This window comes from Hyposmocoma kahamanoa, unplaced genomic scaffold (assembly GCF_003589595.1).
Source record: "Hyposmocoma kahamanoa isolate Upper Pololo Valley unplaced genomic scaffold, ASM358959v1 65, whole genome shotgun sequence".
NCBI classification, from domain to species: Eukaryota; Metazoa; Arthropoda; class Insecta; order Lepidoptera; family Cosmopterigidae; genus Hyposmocoma; species Hyposmocoma kahamanoa.
The window spans coordinates 12,111,134-12,129,002 of NW_020653853.1; the positions used below are offsets into that span (position 1 = coordinate 12,111,134).

At 35.2% G+C, this 17,869-nt stretch overlaps 1 protein-coding gene across 2 annotated transcripts in view; it reads left to right on the top strand.

Moving 5' to 3' along the window:
• The first annotated feature begins 13,433 nt into the window (after positions 1-13,433).
• Positions 13,434-17,869, top strand: part of LOC113231575 (NAD kinase-like) — a 38,251-nt gene continuing 33,815 nt past the window's right edge. Inside the window, exon 1 of one of the 2 annotated variants that reach the window (XM_026465920.1) lies at positions 13,434-13,990. In XM_026465920.1, coding sequence (XP_026321705.1) covers positions 13,791-13,990 — 200 coding nt within the window. In that variant the 5' untranslated portion in view covers positions 13,434-13,790. The remainder of the gene's footprint in view (positions 13,991-17,869) is intronic. The other variant, XM_026465919.1, reaches the window with a different exon arrangement.

Genomic DNA, 17,869 nt, shown 5'->3' on the forward strand with positions numbered 1-17,869 from the left:
TCTTAACAAATCCATCAAAAGTAAAGAACAATATGAAGTTGGAAATCACGATGAAGACAGGTTATTCATGATGTCTTTAGTTAGCACTTTAAAAAAGTGCCTCCTCAAAAAAAATGGCAACCAAAATTAAAATAGTGACAATTCTTGAAGAAGCTACTCGCTCTGTGCCCAACATTGATGATAGTGCATTATACCGTCAAAGCTACTGGTCACAAACAGAACCGCCGCCGTCACGAAGTTATCACCCTGGATATTCTACTGTTCGCGGAGAAACCCTACCTATGATGGACTACAACACTGAGTCATTATCTAGTGCACCGTTTGCCACACCACCGTCAAATATGACAAATGCTTCAGAAGATTCATCTATTTTAGATATATATGATTAACTTGAGATTTTTTTTTCTGAACGAAATCAATACAAATTTTGGTATTAGATTACAAACTCGCCAAACTGTTACGTTTGATGGCGAGTGGCGCTCTTTCACATTATAACGGACATGTTTCATTTTCATAAATTTGATTAAAATACTACCTACTTACCTGAATGACACAAATAGTTTTTCTTCCGGACTTATTGATTTTCTAAATATCGTATCCTGTTTAGTTAAATCATTTCTACATAAGTTCAATAATTCGTCAAAAGATGCTATTGACATTCTCGTGTAATTGAAAAATTTTTCAGGATATTTTCGTAAATCTCCATACAGTTTAAAAAAAATACCACTTCGGCTTCGATCTGATATAAAAGGATGAACCCATAGTTTCTTTTTTTTTCTATTTTTCTCGACGTAAATAACAAAGAAGTGCGATTTCTTCTACATCCATTCCTGACGACGTAAACGAACTTACTGTCGAGACGCCATGTCCACTCGACTTGGCGACATTCGGATGCCAGAAGTAGCCAGGCCTGCGCCGCTGGCGACTTCGCCATGGCGTCTTAATGAGGCAGAGCCCTAAGTGTCAAGCTTGACGTGCTCTTGACACTGTACGTATCTATTAACACCAACAGTTTGGAATCATAATTTGTTAATCTTCGTGTAGATGTGTACAAATTTACATATTCAGTATAGGAGTAAATAAAACATTTAGAGGTACTTAATACAAAAATCGCTACAAAGAATTTTTATTATTTAGCACGCACGAAAACCGTTGTAATTTTACCTTATACTCTGAAACATGAAGAGATTTGTTTACGGTTGCAACTTATCTTAAAAATAGTCTATTTATAATATCAAGCGACATAATAGAAATATCTAGATTTATGACAATTTTAGCACACTGATATAGTTCACCTTGTTATTATTATAACTTATCTATGTAACTATTTACATGTTCATTGTCTTCGAGAACATATATGTTCTTATCGAGTTCTTAGGTTTTCGCGATTGTTACACATAGGAAACGAAACTATTTTTCCGGATTTAATATAATAATAAAAAAAAATTTGGTCACGGTTGACCATGATGGGACCTGTAACGAGCGCGAAACGTCGGTTTGTTTGAAAAAACAAATATACGCGATTTAAATCCGGAAAAATAGTTTCATTTCCTATATAATATGTTCTTATTATAATTATCTCCAAGAACTTAGTATAGGTAGCTCTATCGTGTAACACAGCATTGTATAGTTTACAATTCTCCTATACATATACGAGTATATGATAAGTAATGTCGATCAAGTAGATCCACACCTCTCGAGTTGCAAGACTGGTTTGCGATCAGACGATACTCAATAAGACAATGTTAATTGATTTATTTTCACAAGCCATTGATCATATATTACATCACGAGTTGTAACGTAAGTAATAAATAGCCCACGGGCTGCTCCCATTGAACAGTCGCCGCGAGTGAGAGGCTGCGACCGTGGCTTACTTTGTCCACAAACTGTTACGGACCTAGGAATTATCTGGTATTGTTACTAGTAAAATAGGGTTTAGAGAGAAGACTAAACAGACAGTAGTAACCTAGCCTCGCAGATTTACTGCTCACAAAAAACCTAAATATAAACACATGTTGAACGGATGCTGTAGGTACAAAGTCGCGGTATACAGACGACATGGTAGCGTAGAACCACGCATTGTCATACAAATGGCAAAGACGTGCACACGCGGCAACGGTAACCGATTACCGCCAATTTCTATTTTTATTTTTTTTAAACATTTGTGTTTAAGCGATGGACCGTTGTTATAGGTTGGCTGTGTTAGTGATACAATCGTGAATTAATTGTGAATTAATTAATTGTTCCTTGATCCAGTACTTTAGACTTCATTGCCTGTGCTCTCGAAAAGTAAGTATATACTTATATCTATCTTCTATTCTGTCTATTTGCGATAGATGCACATGTAGGCACGAGTATCCTAATAAATTTACTTGATATGTTAATGTTAGTTGGTAAGTATGACTGATTTGAAAATTTACGTATCTGAAATAAACAATGGATATATTACTATGACACTTATATACTTACATATATAGTGAAAGCTGTGACGTTAGTGTATGCAAGATTAACTTTACTATTATAGGTACAACACCTTTACCCAAGTAACATCATTGTTCATTGTAAAAAGCCTGAATGTATGAAATGAAAATATGACGACGTAGTATATATACTTGACGACACGCGACGTCTTTAAATACTAGTAGGTTCCTAAAAGTCTGAATTTTTAGTAACTAATTTGCCGTGAATTATCCATGGTTGCCTTTCTTCTTTTTGAGACAGAATTATGTTCACCAGTAGACGATATATAAAGGTGATGGCAGTGTGGATTAAGATAAGACAAGTGCTAAGATAATTAAGTAGTAATTAACTCATATTAAATTAATTACTCAATCTACATATATCGTTTACCTCCTACACGTGATACAAACAGGAGGCAAACGGTACAAGAGATAACTGTCAAAAAATTTACTTTTCTCCTGTCATTACTTTTATAAGAACAATAATAATAACGCGCACACACTCAGCACCGCACTAAGGAAACCGTGTATCGCGGGTGCCATGGACACACACATATACAACCACAAATTACACCCAAACTCACGAGAGAAATAAATGAAGGCCATACAAATATTTCTCATAGCACGAGAATCGAACCCGGGAGGTCTGCGTGGCAGTCGGGCATGGTAACCGTTCGGCCATGGAGGCAGTTATGCAGTTTATGCACTTTTATTGTTATGTATAGGGTTAAGAGCAAGTAAGTTAAGTTTGATACCTAGATTTAAATCCAACTCTATGTCGCTAGCGATAAAAAACAGTCCAAAATGTCAAACTTGATTGGGTTGTGGCTGGATCTCATCACCATAGGATGGTAAATATATATGTATATATATATATATAGAGGTATATTATAATGATAGTCTAGTCTATAGCAATGTGAAATAAGTACATAATAAACTTTAACGCCCTGTAAAATGCTACTGCTAGTGATACGCCCAGTCGTCGTTACTAATTTAATTAAACGGCTTGTACGAAGTTCGCCTTGATCTCGGAAAGTTAACTCGTGTCCACAGTTGAAAATCACACGAACCTGTTTGTCGAGAAAGGAACATTTAAAAGGAGAGCGAAGTTCTTCAAAATGTTTTGTGTCAAGGCCCGAATAAAGTTAACACAAGAGCGGAAAAAATTTATGACAGAAGACTTTGAAATTTTGTGTGATTAATTGATTATCAGTGATCGGAATAATATGTAGTTTTTTCGAGGAACAGAGTCGGAAAGTGGAGACTGCCTTACGACAATATTTTTAGTCCGGGATTAGGAAAATTTCTTAAGTAGGTACATTAAAAAAATTTAAGTTATTTGGGATGTAGTTGTAGTGGAAGTATTATACAATCTTTCGGAATATTTAAAAAACTTTAATAAAAAAATATTTTTTTCTCATACTTTGAATCTAAAAGTAAGCATACATTTTATAAAAGACTATCTCCAACCAAACTGAAAACAGTTACTTAATACATGTAATTGGAGTTATTAGACATGTCTTTCAAACATTCTGTTGAATTGTGGACATTCCTGCGGAATCCTAAAGCTAACGCATCGACTCTTCATGACTGTACGTTTCAACTTTCTGACACGATTCTCATGTCAAAATCAGCGTCCTGATTTTGATTCAAATCGGAATCGATCCGATCGAGTAGTCTCCAAATCAGATGGGTTTCTGAGCAAGAAGATGAACCCTATTCCTACCATATCTTTCTAATTTGTGAGTTAAATCAACTATTGTTCAAAAAGTTTCCTATCGGCCAGTTGTGAATCGCAATTATGCGCCTCGACTCAGAAAAGTCGCAGTTTCCGATCGGGAGAGGCAATCAAAATCCAACTGTGTTAAGCATGCAGAAAACTTCTGCATGCTTAACACAATCTCCTTTAAAATAAAAAAGGATGCGACAGGTAGGTAGTAATAATTTGAGTATATTTACCAAAACTTCAAAGAAGAATTACACATAGATAATCACTACTAAAAGTTTGTCTATTTATTGTTGGTTATTCCTACTAGCTTATCAGCAGATCCAGCCTTTTCCGCTGCTGGTTTCCTCGGTTTGTAAAGTACGGAGCCGTTTAGCGGATGAAACTATTAATACTTTTCTTTTTGCGCATTTACTACCAGATTAGTGCTTAAATTTTTCTTATTATGATAAATTGAGATTGATCTTAATAAAGAACTTAATAACATCCTTTCTTTATTTGAATGAAAGTCCTTCGCAAACTTGTAGTTTCATTACATGACCTTATTTCTCGAAGTATTTCAGCATTCTGCGGGATCCAGCAAATACCAGGCAAAAATAGCAAATACAAGACTGGAGGGGCTGAGATTATCCTGCGGGATTACATTCCCTACAGTCAAATTAGGCTTGTTTTCTCATAACAAAGCATTTTAATTTAACCAATTTTTCGAAATAATAATTCGTTGCAAATATATTCAAAATGCAATAAAATCGTTATTACTTAAATACTGGATTAAAAGTGATGTTTATCTTTCCGGCATTATAAAGGCGTTATTATCCACTCTATGTGTAGTACCACACCGGACACTCCATACAACGGCTGAAAATTATTTACCTACTACTACTACACACAGCAAGGTGCTATCTGCACACGCACAAATGTGTGCGTGAAGTGTCACGGTTACCCATCACTTGCTCGTACTATTACGACGTTACGTGGTCAGAGCGGCAACATAGCGAAAATTCTAACGATAATCTGTTATATATAATTCTATTATGGAATCCATATGGAATCCTAATAATTACACATGTTCATTACGTAGGTATTTATATCGATACAATTTTATATTTTTCGTTCATTCACTAACTAGAATAATATTGAAGATTTATTTAAAAAACATATTAAAAGCACTTAAAATGTTATATTTTGGACAGGTACCTTTAAATAAAGTAACCTAAGTATTTGAAATTGCGTGTCCAAGTTTACCGTTTACCTAGTATATTCTTCTAGGTAATTCAAGAATCTATCTAAGTATAGAGTTGATAATTAGGTATATTCACTACGTAATATTTATCGGCAAAACAAATAGAAAATTCGAGAACTCTTATCTAACTCACGAAATTATGGCGTTTTACATTGATATAATAAATCTGTATTATATGTATATTACTCTGCACTAAAGAAAACAATAATTGAATGAGTCTCAGACGTAAGTTTTTTCACTTAAGTCGTTGAATCTTTAAAAAAATGAAAGAAACTCCTCTCTTTATCCGGTTTAGATGATTATAAACAGCCGTACATAACACAATTCATGACCATTATAAATAGTAACGTAAAATGATGTTATATATTGACGTACAAATTTCGTAATGAATGAATGAAACCTATATTAAATTTTCTCGTTCTCTCGTTCAGTCAATGTGACCGTCAATGTGCGGGGCGTGGTGCAGTATCTAAAGCTAGGGAGGGGCGGAGAGTGTCCGCTCTCGTTACTTATTTGTTCTCTGGTAGTACTTCTTTGACGTTTATGTACCTACGTTTATATACCTACTGTACCTAGTCCGATCTCTGCTCATAAGGTACCGTACGGATCGCTCCTGCCGTCACGCGCCCTTTGTGATTCATTTATTTTTATCGATATCGTGCATGCGCACGCATTACATACATACATCACTAAGCAGGAGAGAATATCCGATAATTTCTGACCGAGTCTGCGTCGAGTAAATAATCTTCGTGTAGTTGTTAGAGGCCATTGTTTAATTCTCTTTGTTCTTCTTTTCAAAAAGTTAAAACGTATGCTTAGAACTATACAGAGTCGAGGCGATAGTTTTAGGATCCCGAAGGAATGTCCATAAATCAACAGTACGTTAGAAACACACATCTTAATAATTCTAATTACATGTATTAAGTTACAATTTTTCGACAAAATTTTCCTAAATATTTGGTAAAATTTGTTGCAACAAAACGTCGCAAAGTTAAGATAAATATAGTCTATCTGCCTATCCCAAAATACGCCAATTTTCAATGTATGATTTCCCAAATCTCGAAAAGGTAAAACATTGTCGTACGGCAGTCTTCATTTTCTGTCTATGTTCCTCGAAGCTTAGGTAAGAAACTACCTATTCCGATCACTGTTGGCTATACTACCGATATCATTTAATTGTTTTATTAAAAAAATACCCCATTTTTTGGGGGAAATGAAACGTTAGCACATCTTGAACGTTTTTGTCAGATACATCGTAAATATTAATTTTAACGTAATGTTTGTTAAAACATGGAAAACTGATAAACCAGGGCAAGATTAATATATTTCGAAATTCGTTTATGACATTATTTATTCCTCCTAGAGCTCATAACATTAATTTCGAAATAAACTATGTTCCTCTTACCTCACCTGACCTTACCTATACTGTTACCTACTATTTACTTCGGCGAGCGCTTACGGGCATAAACAATAATAAAAAAAGAGAAAATTTTTATAGTGTGTGGCATTGCAAAAGGGTAGGAAAACGGTACAAAGATCAACAGCTTACTTAGGTTTACAAGCTGTGTAACGTGCAAACCAGAAACGGAATATTTTATTAATATCACGTCATTTGCAAACTTACTAAAGCATATATGACGCAAAGTATACTGATGAAAGAGTCGGTAGAAGTCTCTATAACATTGTTTGTGTTTAAATGTGTACATTAACACATGTAGGTACGCTGTTCTCGATATTGTAGTACGTTTTATGTTCATGATAAATGCAAATTGTGTCAGCGTACATTAAAGAATTTGGCAGAATAATAATAATATTATGTAAATCCTTACCCTTATACTACCAATCAAGTTAAAGAATAATAATTAAAAACACAAACAATAATGATGTTAATCTCTTCGTCCGACAACGCGACGTATACCTACATGCAGTCAAGAGCGCAACAATAGCTTACTTTTTGGACTTTGGACCGTTCTTATCGCATTTAAGTAAGGAATAAACGAATTTGAAAATCATTAATGTAAAACGCATGCTAACTTAATATTTACAACAATTCAATTTATTGCTCCTATTTTCACTGTATTTTTAAACGTAGTTTAATTAATCTTTCAGAATGCTGAACGAGCAAGATTTGGTAGTGGCTCGTGCACTAGCAGCAGAATCTCGAGACAATTCTCCCGGAGGATCTCCGGGCCCGCTGCGCAAGCTTACGGATAAACTTAATACTTTTCGGTAAGCGTGGAGTCCTTTTTCATGTGTTTTAATATACTTGACGCTAAGCCAAACGAAAATGAACCATTTCTGTCATTCGCTTCGCCGCGCGCCGTCTGTTAGACATGGGGAAAATAGCGTTACATTTCTATCGCCGTGACTGTCGTTCCGGTTCCAAAAAAATCACAGTGATTTTGTATTTAATGTAATTTTGTTTGTTACTTATGTAATGCGAATCTTTGGATTGTTAAAAATAGCAATAAAGTGTAATGTAATTATATTTCTAGTAGAACACACAAAGTAGATTATACATAAATATAAAATACCAACTCTTCCTATAATAAAACAAATATACAAAAATATTTTACTTTGTTCATAAATAGGTTTATAATAACTGCTGCTGGTGATTTTTTCATCCGGCCTTTCTAGTAGTAATAAGCACTTACGACCCTTTTGAGTGAGCAAAGAAAGTCATCCTATTTCATTTACTCCCATCGCCGAAATGGCCCGATTTGAAGAGAACTACAACGAGTGGCGCGCTCAGTTACCACGGAACGGAGATCGCGCATTGTATCAAATACGTATGTCGTGATGTGAGTGACGGGGATGGCTATTGGAACGAAGGAACACCTATGTGACTTTGGAACGTCGTTCCTTCGAAACTAGTCACGGTGATGCTGTTTGACGGCGGATCATCGTGATTTTTTCATCGTGATGTTATTTATCACCCACCTCTACCGTCTGTCACTGACTGGCTGGAGTGGATGGGTCAAATGTCAGTGTTATTTTCGTACGCGTATAACCTACAATATTTGGGCTACGATAATTTAAATACGTCCACTTCGTGTTTCACATACATTTCAAAACAAGTCACTATAGTGTGTAGCAGTGGAATTTCAAATTATGATAATTTTCTGGCAAACTTTAACAAAAAGCTGTTATGAAGATGGATAACAAAAAAAATCTTAGTAAACAACCCACAACCAGCAAAGCATCAGAACGAAAAGTTTCTATGTCTTCAGAAGAAGAGGACAGGTATGTCTTACCTTTAAAAATAAGCCATCTTTACCACTTAATTTTATTTAGTTTAAGAAATGGAATGTCCGTACGAAATATGCATTTTTGTTGATCATAGCTTAATGCCGCCCCTCGCCAGTTAAATATCTATCACTATAACATACGGCAAATAGTTGAAAGTGTATTATTTATAGTATATTTCCATTTATTTCAAAACTGTGGAAGTAAATATTGTGAATGATATACAATAAATAAATAGAAAATGTTTCGGTAAAGTTCGGTTTTTCTCATTAAAACTGTCATTATTGCGTGCTTTTTTTGAAACGATGAACACAGTGCACAAGGTCATGCGCGAGAACGGCTTCGATATTTTGTCTCTTTCTGTTATTGTGCTGAACAAAATGGGTAAACAAAAAAAGCAAACGCAAGTATTCTTTTACACATAGGACAAAAAATGGCAGATTTAATAATTACATTTTTTACACGTTTTAATTTTTAGTTTGTGTATATTACGTTGTGCGTTTCTTGATTATTTGTTACCATTAAGCTGATGGCTCTGAAGCCAATGCTTTATAAATAAATAAATAAAATATTTTTTGCAGCTATACAGATTTTATACCTACAAATGAATTATTTTTATAGAATTCAAGTTTAATTACATACGTGTTGAGTTTTTTAATTATTTATTACCTGTTTGAGCTGATGGCTCTATAGCCAATGCACCATAAATACATAATAATAATAACCGTAAAAATGGCGGGTTTTGTGTATTGTTTAATAAAGTCACATATTTTGGGCAAATTAATTTTTCATTTATGTATTATTACCAATGGTCTGAAAAAGGTGTTCCGTTTAAGTAACGTGGTCTTGGCTCAATTTTCAGAATGCTTGTTTAAGCATGCAGTCTCGTGTCTGTCTGTGCGAAAGTGTAATTTTTCACGTTATTGATGCAAATAATATTAACATAAATTTTTATTTATTGCAAAGAGCCTGATTTTTGTGGTTATAGATTTTACAAGACCGGATATCACGTATTGAGTGTTTTAATTATTTTGTTACATTTTCAAGCTGATGCTCCATAGCCAATGCTCAATAAATAAACAAACAATTTATTCATTTTCGGGGGATATTTCTGTGTCATATAGAATTAGAAGATGTTCAGTTTCCATATTATTATCATTAATACTGCCTTGTTGTTTGTGGCACATAGTGATGTCCCACAAACAACCAGGCAGTATTTATATTCTATGGATTTTTTCTTTTAAACCCAGTGGGGCTTAAAAGAAAAAATCCATAGAACGTAACCGTATGAATATCAATCGTATCATAAATACTAACCATCGCAATTTTGCAATTCAAATTAAATTGTGTTAGAAGAGTCGATACTACCACTACCTCAGCTTGAATTAAAATTTTTCACCTACTGAATCGGTTCTATTGCGCGAGTCGAGCGTCAGGACCACTGGCTTTATTTTAGAATTTATTTTTCTACAAACGAAATTAAAGCCATTTGAAAAATGTATATCGTATATTATACGTTTTCTATTTGTTCAGTTGATATAGAAAAATTTAGGTATATGTAAAGTGCCTATTGAATACAGCAGTTTTCTTGTAAAATTCGAAGTAAGTTTGTGTTTTTTGTATCGTGAAAATTTTTAGTATTGTATTTTCACACCATGTAATAATGGGTGTATATCCTAAATTTTACTATATACTTTCCCCAAAGCGATTGATTCAGCAACCAAAGCCATTTGAGGTTGCGTCAATTTTTAACTGAAATAAACATGTTGTTCGTGTTTATAAAGAATAGCAACTAACTGTGATTAGAATTTGTTTTCTATTTTGATAATTATTATTAAATTACGTTCTATTCTATCTCCATTTCTATCTGTCAAAGTCACCATGCTATCTTGGTTCGACTATAAAATATGAGGATCAGCTATTAAATAACTATGAAGATAGGTTAATTACTTCTTAAATTTTACCCGTATGTCAAATGTTGTTATAGCACTTAACTACTGTAAAAGATAAAAATCATAAAACTCCTTCTATAAACTTAGAGCAAAGAATAAGAGATGCGATTCATTGTTGCTAAATAGAAATCAAGGCGTTTTCGTTAGAATCGTTTTCAGATTCTATTAAAAAAGTAATCTACATTCCTTACTTGCTTACAAATAGCAGACAATTAGAAATGAAACAAAAACGTGTCGAAAGGACCAGATTGCATTCCAATTCTTAAACAATATAAACACTACCACAAACGGGCAATCTAAATTCCATGGCAGGTAGGGCGCTGGTGTGTTCAAAAAATGGGCACACCTTCGAATACTTCAGATTCCAATTGCCGTGTTAATGTTGTATGATTCCGGATAATGCCCACACCAACTGTACTTTAACATTTTTCCTTGTGTTCTACTCAATGTCCTATTTGAGTGATTCCTGATCGTTTAAAACGTCACATATTATTTCAATATATAAAATTAAATAAAAGAAGTATCGACACGATAAAAAAAGAATATATAAAATTGATATCATGTTTAGTGTAGATTCCAAAAATCCATTGTGTAGTTTTAACATAAGCAACATCATTTCTATGCTTGCTCTTCGGTTTTTAACTTTTTCAAGATGTTTCTGCTTTCCTTGACCATTGTTAGCATTTCTTCAAAGATAAGTAAAATATATATGAATGACATTTCCTTTCAATGCTAATCTAGGACCAAGACAATTGAGTCAAACGCGAGTGTGTAATGTTTTCTGAAAAACTCCTTCCGTGCAAAGTGTTTCGTCTTTGCTTTCAACTACTTCATTGACAAAACACTTTCGTTAATTAACTGACTCAAAATTAACCTATTTATTCCCAAAGTTATGATCTCATACAATGTATTTATGTATATGTATGTGGTTTCTCAAATTAAAGTGTTCTGTATAAAAGTTCAAACTGTTCCTAATGAGGTCGAAATAAATATGACTGATTATACTATTTCTCCGGATTATGTAAATTGCTAAATTGTATTTACGATGCTTTAAAAATATCATGTCGAATTTTGATTGCTTCTTAGAGATGCAAGTTTACAAAGTGATACAATAAAGGTTATCGAGTCTCAGCCATAATATACACGCTTGCAAGCATGCGATCTGATACACGTATACATAATATATAATAAGATCATTGTGACATTAGGGGTTAATTTTATCAGACAACGGTTAAATGTTAGTGTAATACCTAGATAAGCATTTTTTCATTCACTTAGCAAATTTTAAAGAGGTAATTGGCAAAATGTAATACGTGAGGCGCATTGTAAGTTTCCGGAATGAATAAGAAAAAATACTACAAATGGTCAGAAATTAATTTATTGTATTATTTTTATTTATATATATTTTATTTATTATTTATTTTCATACGATTGAACCAATTTTGAAAACATTTATGCCACTCCTCCGTGACAATCTCTGAAACATATTTTTCATACTCTTCGACAGCCTCTTCAGGTGATGAAAATCGTTGACCGCGTAACTGGTTCTTAATTTTTGGACACAAATAAAAGTCACAAGGTGCCAGGTCGAGACTGTACGCAGAATGGCTCATAAGGTCAACGCTGTTCACCGTCAAAAATTCATTTGTCTGTCTGGCCGTGTAAGAACTGGCATTATCGTGGTGCAATGATGATACGGCGTTTACGGTTTTTACGGAGTTTGTCAATAACTTCCAGCAAACAAATGGTCGTGTGCCCATCATATTCAAGGTACAACGATTCTCCAAAGCAACAGTGGCCACGTGTCCAGTTTTATTAAAAAAAGAAGCAATCATCCGCTTAGAGGCACTTTGCACGCGCGCCACTTTGGTTGGTTTCAGCTCATCTCAAAAGACCTATACGCTCGATTGCTGCTTTGTTTTGGGATCGTAACTATAAATCCATGTTTCGTTACCTGTTACTATGTCCCACACCAAATTTGACGATTCTTCGTTAAATCTAGTAAGCATGGCATTGCACCAAGTGACGCGATCCGTTTTTTGAGCGTCAGTCAAATTGTGTGGGATCCACCGAGAGCACAGCTTTTTCACACCCAAATGTGTGTGTAGTATTGATTGTATTTGACTCATGCCTATGCCTAAAGATGCCCGAATCTCATGGCATGTCACATGCCTGTCCCTTTTTTAATCATACGACGCACAGCATCGATGTTTTTGTTGTCACAGCAGTGGCAACAAAAACACCGACGACCAACGACGGGCGACCATCACGAAATTCGTCACTGAGAACACACAACCGAGTTTGAATTTTGCAAATCAGCTATAAATAGTCGTCTTGCATGGTGCTTTATCGCCAAAAGCAGTTTGAAGCCGAGAAGCTCCGCTGAACTGTTCCACTTAAAGTCGTAGAAAATCATACTACGAAAATTTTCACGAGTTAAATCCATGGTGATGTAGAGAACCAATTTCTAAAATGATGCCACAATGTAAAAACAAGTGACAGACAGATGAAACAAACTGTATTCTACAGGCAAAGAGTTCCATTTTCTAATGCTCTAATTACTTTTTAAATATTGTTTATGTAAGTGACCAGTTCCGGAAACTTATAGTGCGCCCTATGTAAGTAGCCGTTAGGTTGCACGAATTGGTGTCAACAGAATCATGTGCGACAGAGATGATCAGAGAATCTCGTGGTCTAATCTGTGAGTTAAAGCTGTGACAGTTTAGTAGCAGTACTGGGTACACTATCTATCGGACAGCTGGTGACAGGCGCAGCATATTGTGGCTATCAGTCAGTCGGCGCCGGCAGTCGTTTGGGCGCTCCACCCGCGCTCTCACGTACGCATGGATCGCGGCCGCGCGCTTCATATACCGAACGGTTTCCGTATAACTCAATAATTTGCAAGTCACCAGCCTTGCAATTTTCAACCAGTCGGACTGGCTTCACGTGTCCGAAATTTTGCAACACTGTGCCGACACATAGAAGGTTAACGTCGTTAACGTATACTCGTATAAACACCGCCGGTTGTGAAACTTTGCAAAGTTTTTGCTTCGGACGTTCTAAAATTGCATTCCTAAGGCTTTAGTCAAGTATGGTTGCAATTGTGACGTGATCGTTGAAAAATCTCGATTCTTGTGTTTGGGAGTGCTTTGTGGTTTGAGGCTATGTTATCGATGGATTCGTTGTGGTGCGGGTCGGAGGGCGAGCTGTCGACATTGCGAATGTGCAAGGGATCCGACCGCGCGGAGTACCGGCTGAGTCGACGCAAGCCTTCTAAGAGCTTGATTCCGCCTGCACTGCTGCACACACAGCCTGAACAATCTCAACCACGATCACACCGCAGGAGACGGTCCGGCACTTGGCCGTAAGTTTTACGACACAGGATAAAATATGTTTTCTCAGTTTAAATATTTAACCTGAAGAAAGAATCATACTTATGCAAAAAAGCATGGAACGTGGAATAGTTGAGCCGTAGTTTACATTCTTAAATGGATTTATTCAACGTGCAACACAAAATATATTTAATAAAGGAGTTCGTAAAATATAGAAAATCAACGTTGCTTCTAGGAAACCGCACCAATGACGCGTAGATGTATTATAAATGTCGAAATCTGCGTTATTATTCATTTTGCTACTCGTAAGGAGTTTAATAAGTAATGGCCAATAAATAGGATGCGGATAAATGTTGGTTTCAATTTGAGCTAATAAATATTTTTAGATCCTATATAAGATTTTCCTCGTGCTGTTAATTTAATCGTAATTATGTTTATCCTATTTTTAAACTTCAGTAATAATCATAACTGATGGCTAAACTTTCTCATGCTCACATTTGAACTTTTTTTTTTACTCTACAGTGTTATTCTTATTGTCTTCCAGTGTACCTAATTATTATATTCAAAGAGCCGTTACTGTACTAGTCTTTACTGTCATGATTTTTAACAACACTAGCTCGTGATAGGCCTTTCTAATGTAGACACATTCCAATGCCATTTTTATCAAAATAAATAGATTATGTTAGTATATTTTAGTTTTGACGTTTTGACTAGACGTTTTGAGAACCCTCGAAACTATGTAAATCGCAGCAGAAACTTTTGTCTTTTTTATCATAAGAGCTAATTTACCTACTGAACGTATCGACGATAATTGTATTATTAACAATAAAACGAATAATGTACTTTCATTCTTTGTACAATAAAGCACAATTTAAGTAAAACATTGACATTCAATATTTATTTTGTCTCAATTGTTATAAAATGATCACGACGAACAATCTGAATGTAATATCAATCGCAAACACGAGGCGTTAGACTGATTTAATGCAGAAGAATTAATTAACTGTATAACCTATGTCAAGCCAATAATTTACGGTAGAAAAGAGCATTTCTCTCTTGGCGAGGTTCTTCCATAATAATCGCTTACGGTCAGGTTTCCATACTAGTGTCTTGTTTTTGCGCTTACAGACGCTACTACGGTTTCACTCTGTTCACCCCATTTCTTTGTTGCCGACCCTGATGTTTCTTCACTTGGGCCGTAATATAATCCTAATATGGAAATGAGAGTACTTTTTAAACAAATCAAGGAATTTGAGATTTCTCCACACATCTTATCTTATTGCTTCAGGCTATTAGTTTAACAATGTCAAGGTTTATATGTTTATAATATGTAACAAGTTACCAGATGTTGGAATTCGTGAAATAAATTTTTGTTTCCTGTATATTTAAATTACAGATTGTTATCAAATTATCTTCGTAGATTCATTTCAAAAACGCTTCAAAAATGGTATCATGTTTTCACAACACCTACAGCAACTATTGAACCATGCCTTTTTTAAAGCTATGCATGTCACTGTGCGTGTGTCGAATCATTAATCGATAAAAGATAAATTTGTCAACCATCGACACTTGCACTGGTCCGATGATATACACCCAGTAGAAAGCCAGTCCTGTTCACAATTAGCTTACCCGTTTGAAAACTTAAAGTTGCGTTGAACTATAAAATCAGCATCCACTTTACAAACAAGCTTGTACCAAATTTCACGCATTTTCTAGAAATATTTCTAAGCATTAAAAGAACCAATTAAGATAAGTAAAATCGATTACAGGTAATAAATTAATAAATTAAAAAGTTGTTATTCGATTATACTGATGGTTGGTTTCTCTGTCATTTTTACTATAACTAGGGTGAAGCAGGATTACAACTTCTGCTTTTGTAATTAACTTCGTATGTATTTTAAATCGACAATGCGCAAAAAAGAATCATAGTTACCCTATACTTGGTCTGAAGCGATTAATCAACAGCAAAATAATTCACGTAACATTTTATTCGTCTTAAAGCATATTTTGCACATCATGCTACGTATTTATTATTCGTGTTCTTTAATCAAATACTTATCTAAAACAAATTATAACTTATACCTTGAACAAATAATGGCACTTATAACAGACGATGGCTACCAAAACTTATTGTGTCACACATTAGCAATATGTGCACTCCGTCGGGTTTCACTTTAGGCAATATTTGCTTTCCTAGCCAGGCTTGAACGCGTGCGTGCAATCTGCGCGCGAGTCGCGTAATCTACGTAAACGCAGACGTATTGTACCAGTTATGTAATCTATTACATTACGTTGCACCGCAAGCGATATTTCATTTATTCTAAAATTTAAAGAATTTAGTCCGAAGATAACTCCGTACATGAGTATATATACACAGTATGATTTAATAAAGCTACATTGCATTTGATTAGGTATTACAAATTATAATCAATAATGAACAATGAACTTTGTTTCAAATCTAGCTATCACGATATATCAAGACACGATAATGCACGACTTGCGCGAGAGTGGCTTTCAGCGGGAGATCTCTATGCAAGAATACAGTATCGTTGAATGGCAGACGTTGTTATAATATTTTTGGCATACTTACTTGCATTTTACAGCAAAACGTGACCGAATTGACAATGTAGTCATAGATTACAATGTGCTATTGAAGTAACATAATTAAGCGGCTTAACTTTTAGATGATATTATGGATTACTTTATTACTTATCTACTTACAAAATAATCTATACTTATATGTTTATATAGTCCGTGCATTGAAATCATTCAATTGTGATAGTATAAGAAAAACAGTTTAAACAATTGTTTCTGCTATTTGCCTCTTTTATTTATTGGATGGATGAACCGATAACTTGGTGAAAGTTGCGGAAATCCGCTGAATGCGAGCAGCACGGGATCGCAATCGGTCGTAGTGGCGTTATTTTTGAAGAGTCATATGTTCAGTAGTGGACTTCTTTCGGCTGAAATGATGATGATCTCTCAAAAGTCTCGAGAAAACAGCAACACTTCATCGGGACAGACAGACAATATATGATCTATCCCCTAAGTGTCTTCCGCTTTTCGAGGTTAGCCTGCTAATGTCAACTTTAGTTAAGTACTTATTTTCTTTAATGAATTTCGTATTGGCTGGAAATTGCGAGTGCCTATTTATTGTTTATGTACACGCCAGCACATCAAGCTACACATTGACGTATCTTGTCCCGTTGCACTGGAGGCGATTTTCGAACAAAAATGTGTAGTCTGATGTGTCGTTGTCCGTACATAATTTAGGTAGTCTGACTCTAGCAGTTACTTTTTATAAGACTCAGTCGATCCATATAGGATGCGGAATTGATCCATTGTCAGCCGATGAATAGATGTAGGTACCTACGCTTGAAATTCTATTGTCGACTTCTTATTCTCAATATATCGCGCGGTTTTTCCTACCCATTCATAGTATAAGGTCTCTGCTAATAAACTTTTCAAAAGGTGTAAAATGACAAATTGAGGCCTGTTTTAGAGCGGGTACACACAGCTACTTATTGCAGCGATGGGCGATACTAGCTATTTACATGCGGTTGCAATCGCACGTTCGCATCGATTTAGACGCGTGTTTGCATCGCGATTGTATCACACACTGCAGGCTGCGACTGCATCGCGTTTACGTCGCGATGGCATCGCGTTAAGTCGTGTTTGCATCGCCATTGTAACGCTGTAAAAGTCGCAATTGTGTGTAAAAGTACACGATTAGCAACTGCATCGAGACTGAATCGCTGCAATTGCCCTGCTAAAATTAACCGTGTATAACCACTCTTAATTGTAATGACTTGGTTCTTTTCAATCATGCGGGACTGATGGTTTTGAATACATCAGGAAGTTTATGGAATTAAAGACAGTCTAAGCCTTCGTTAATACAATGGTTGTAGTTT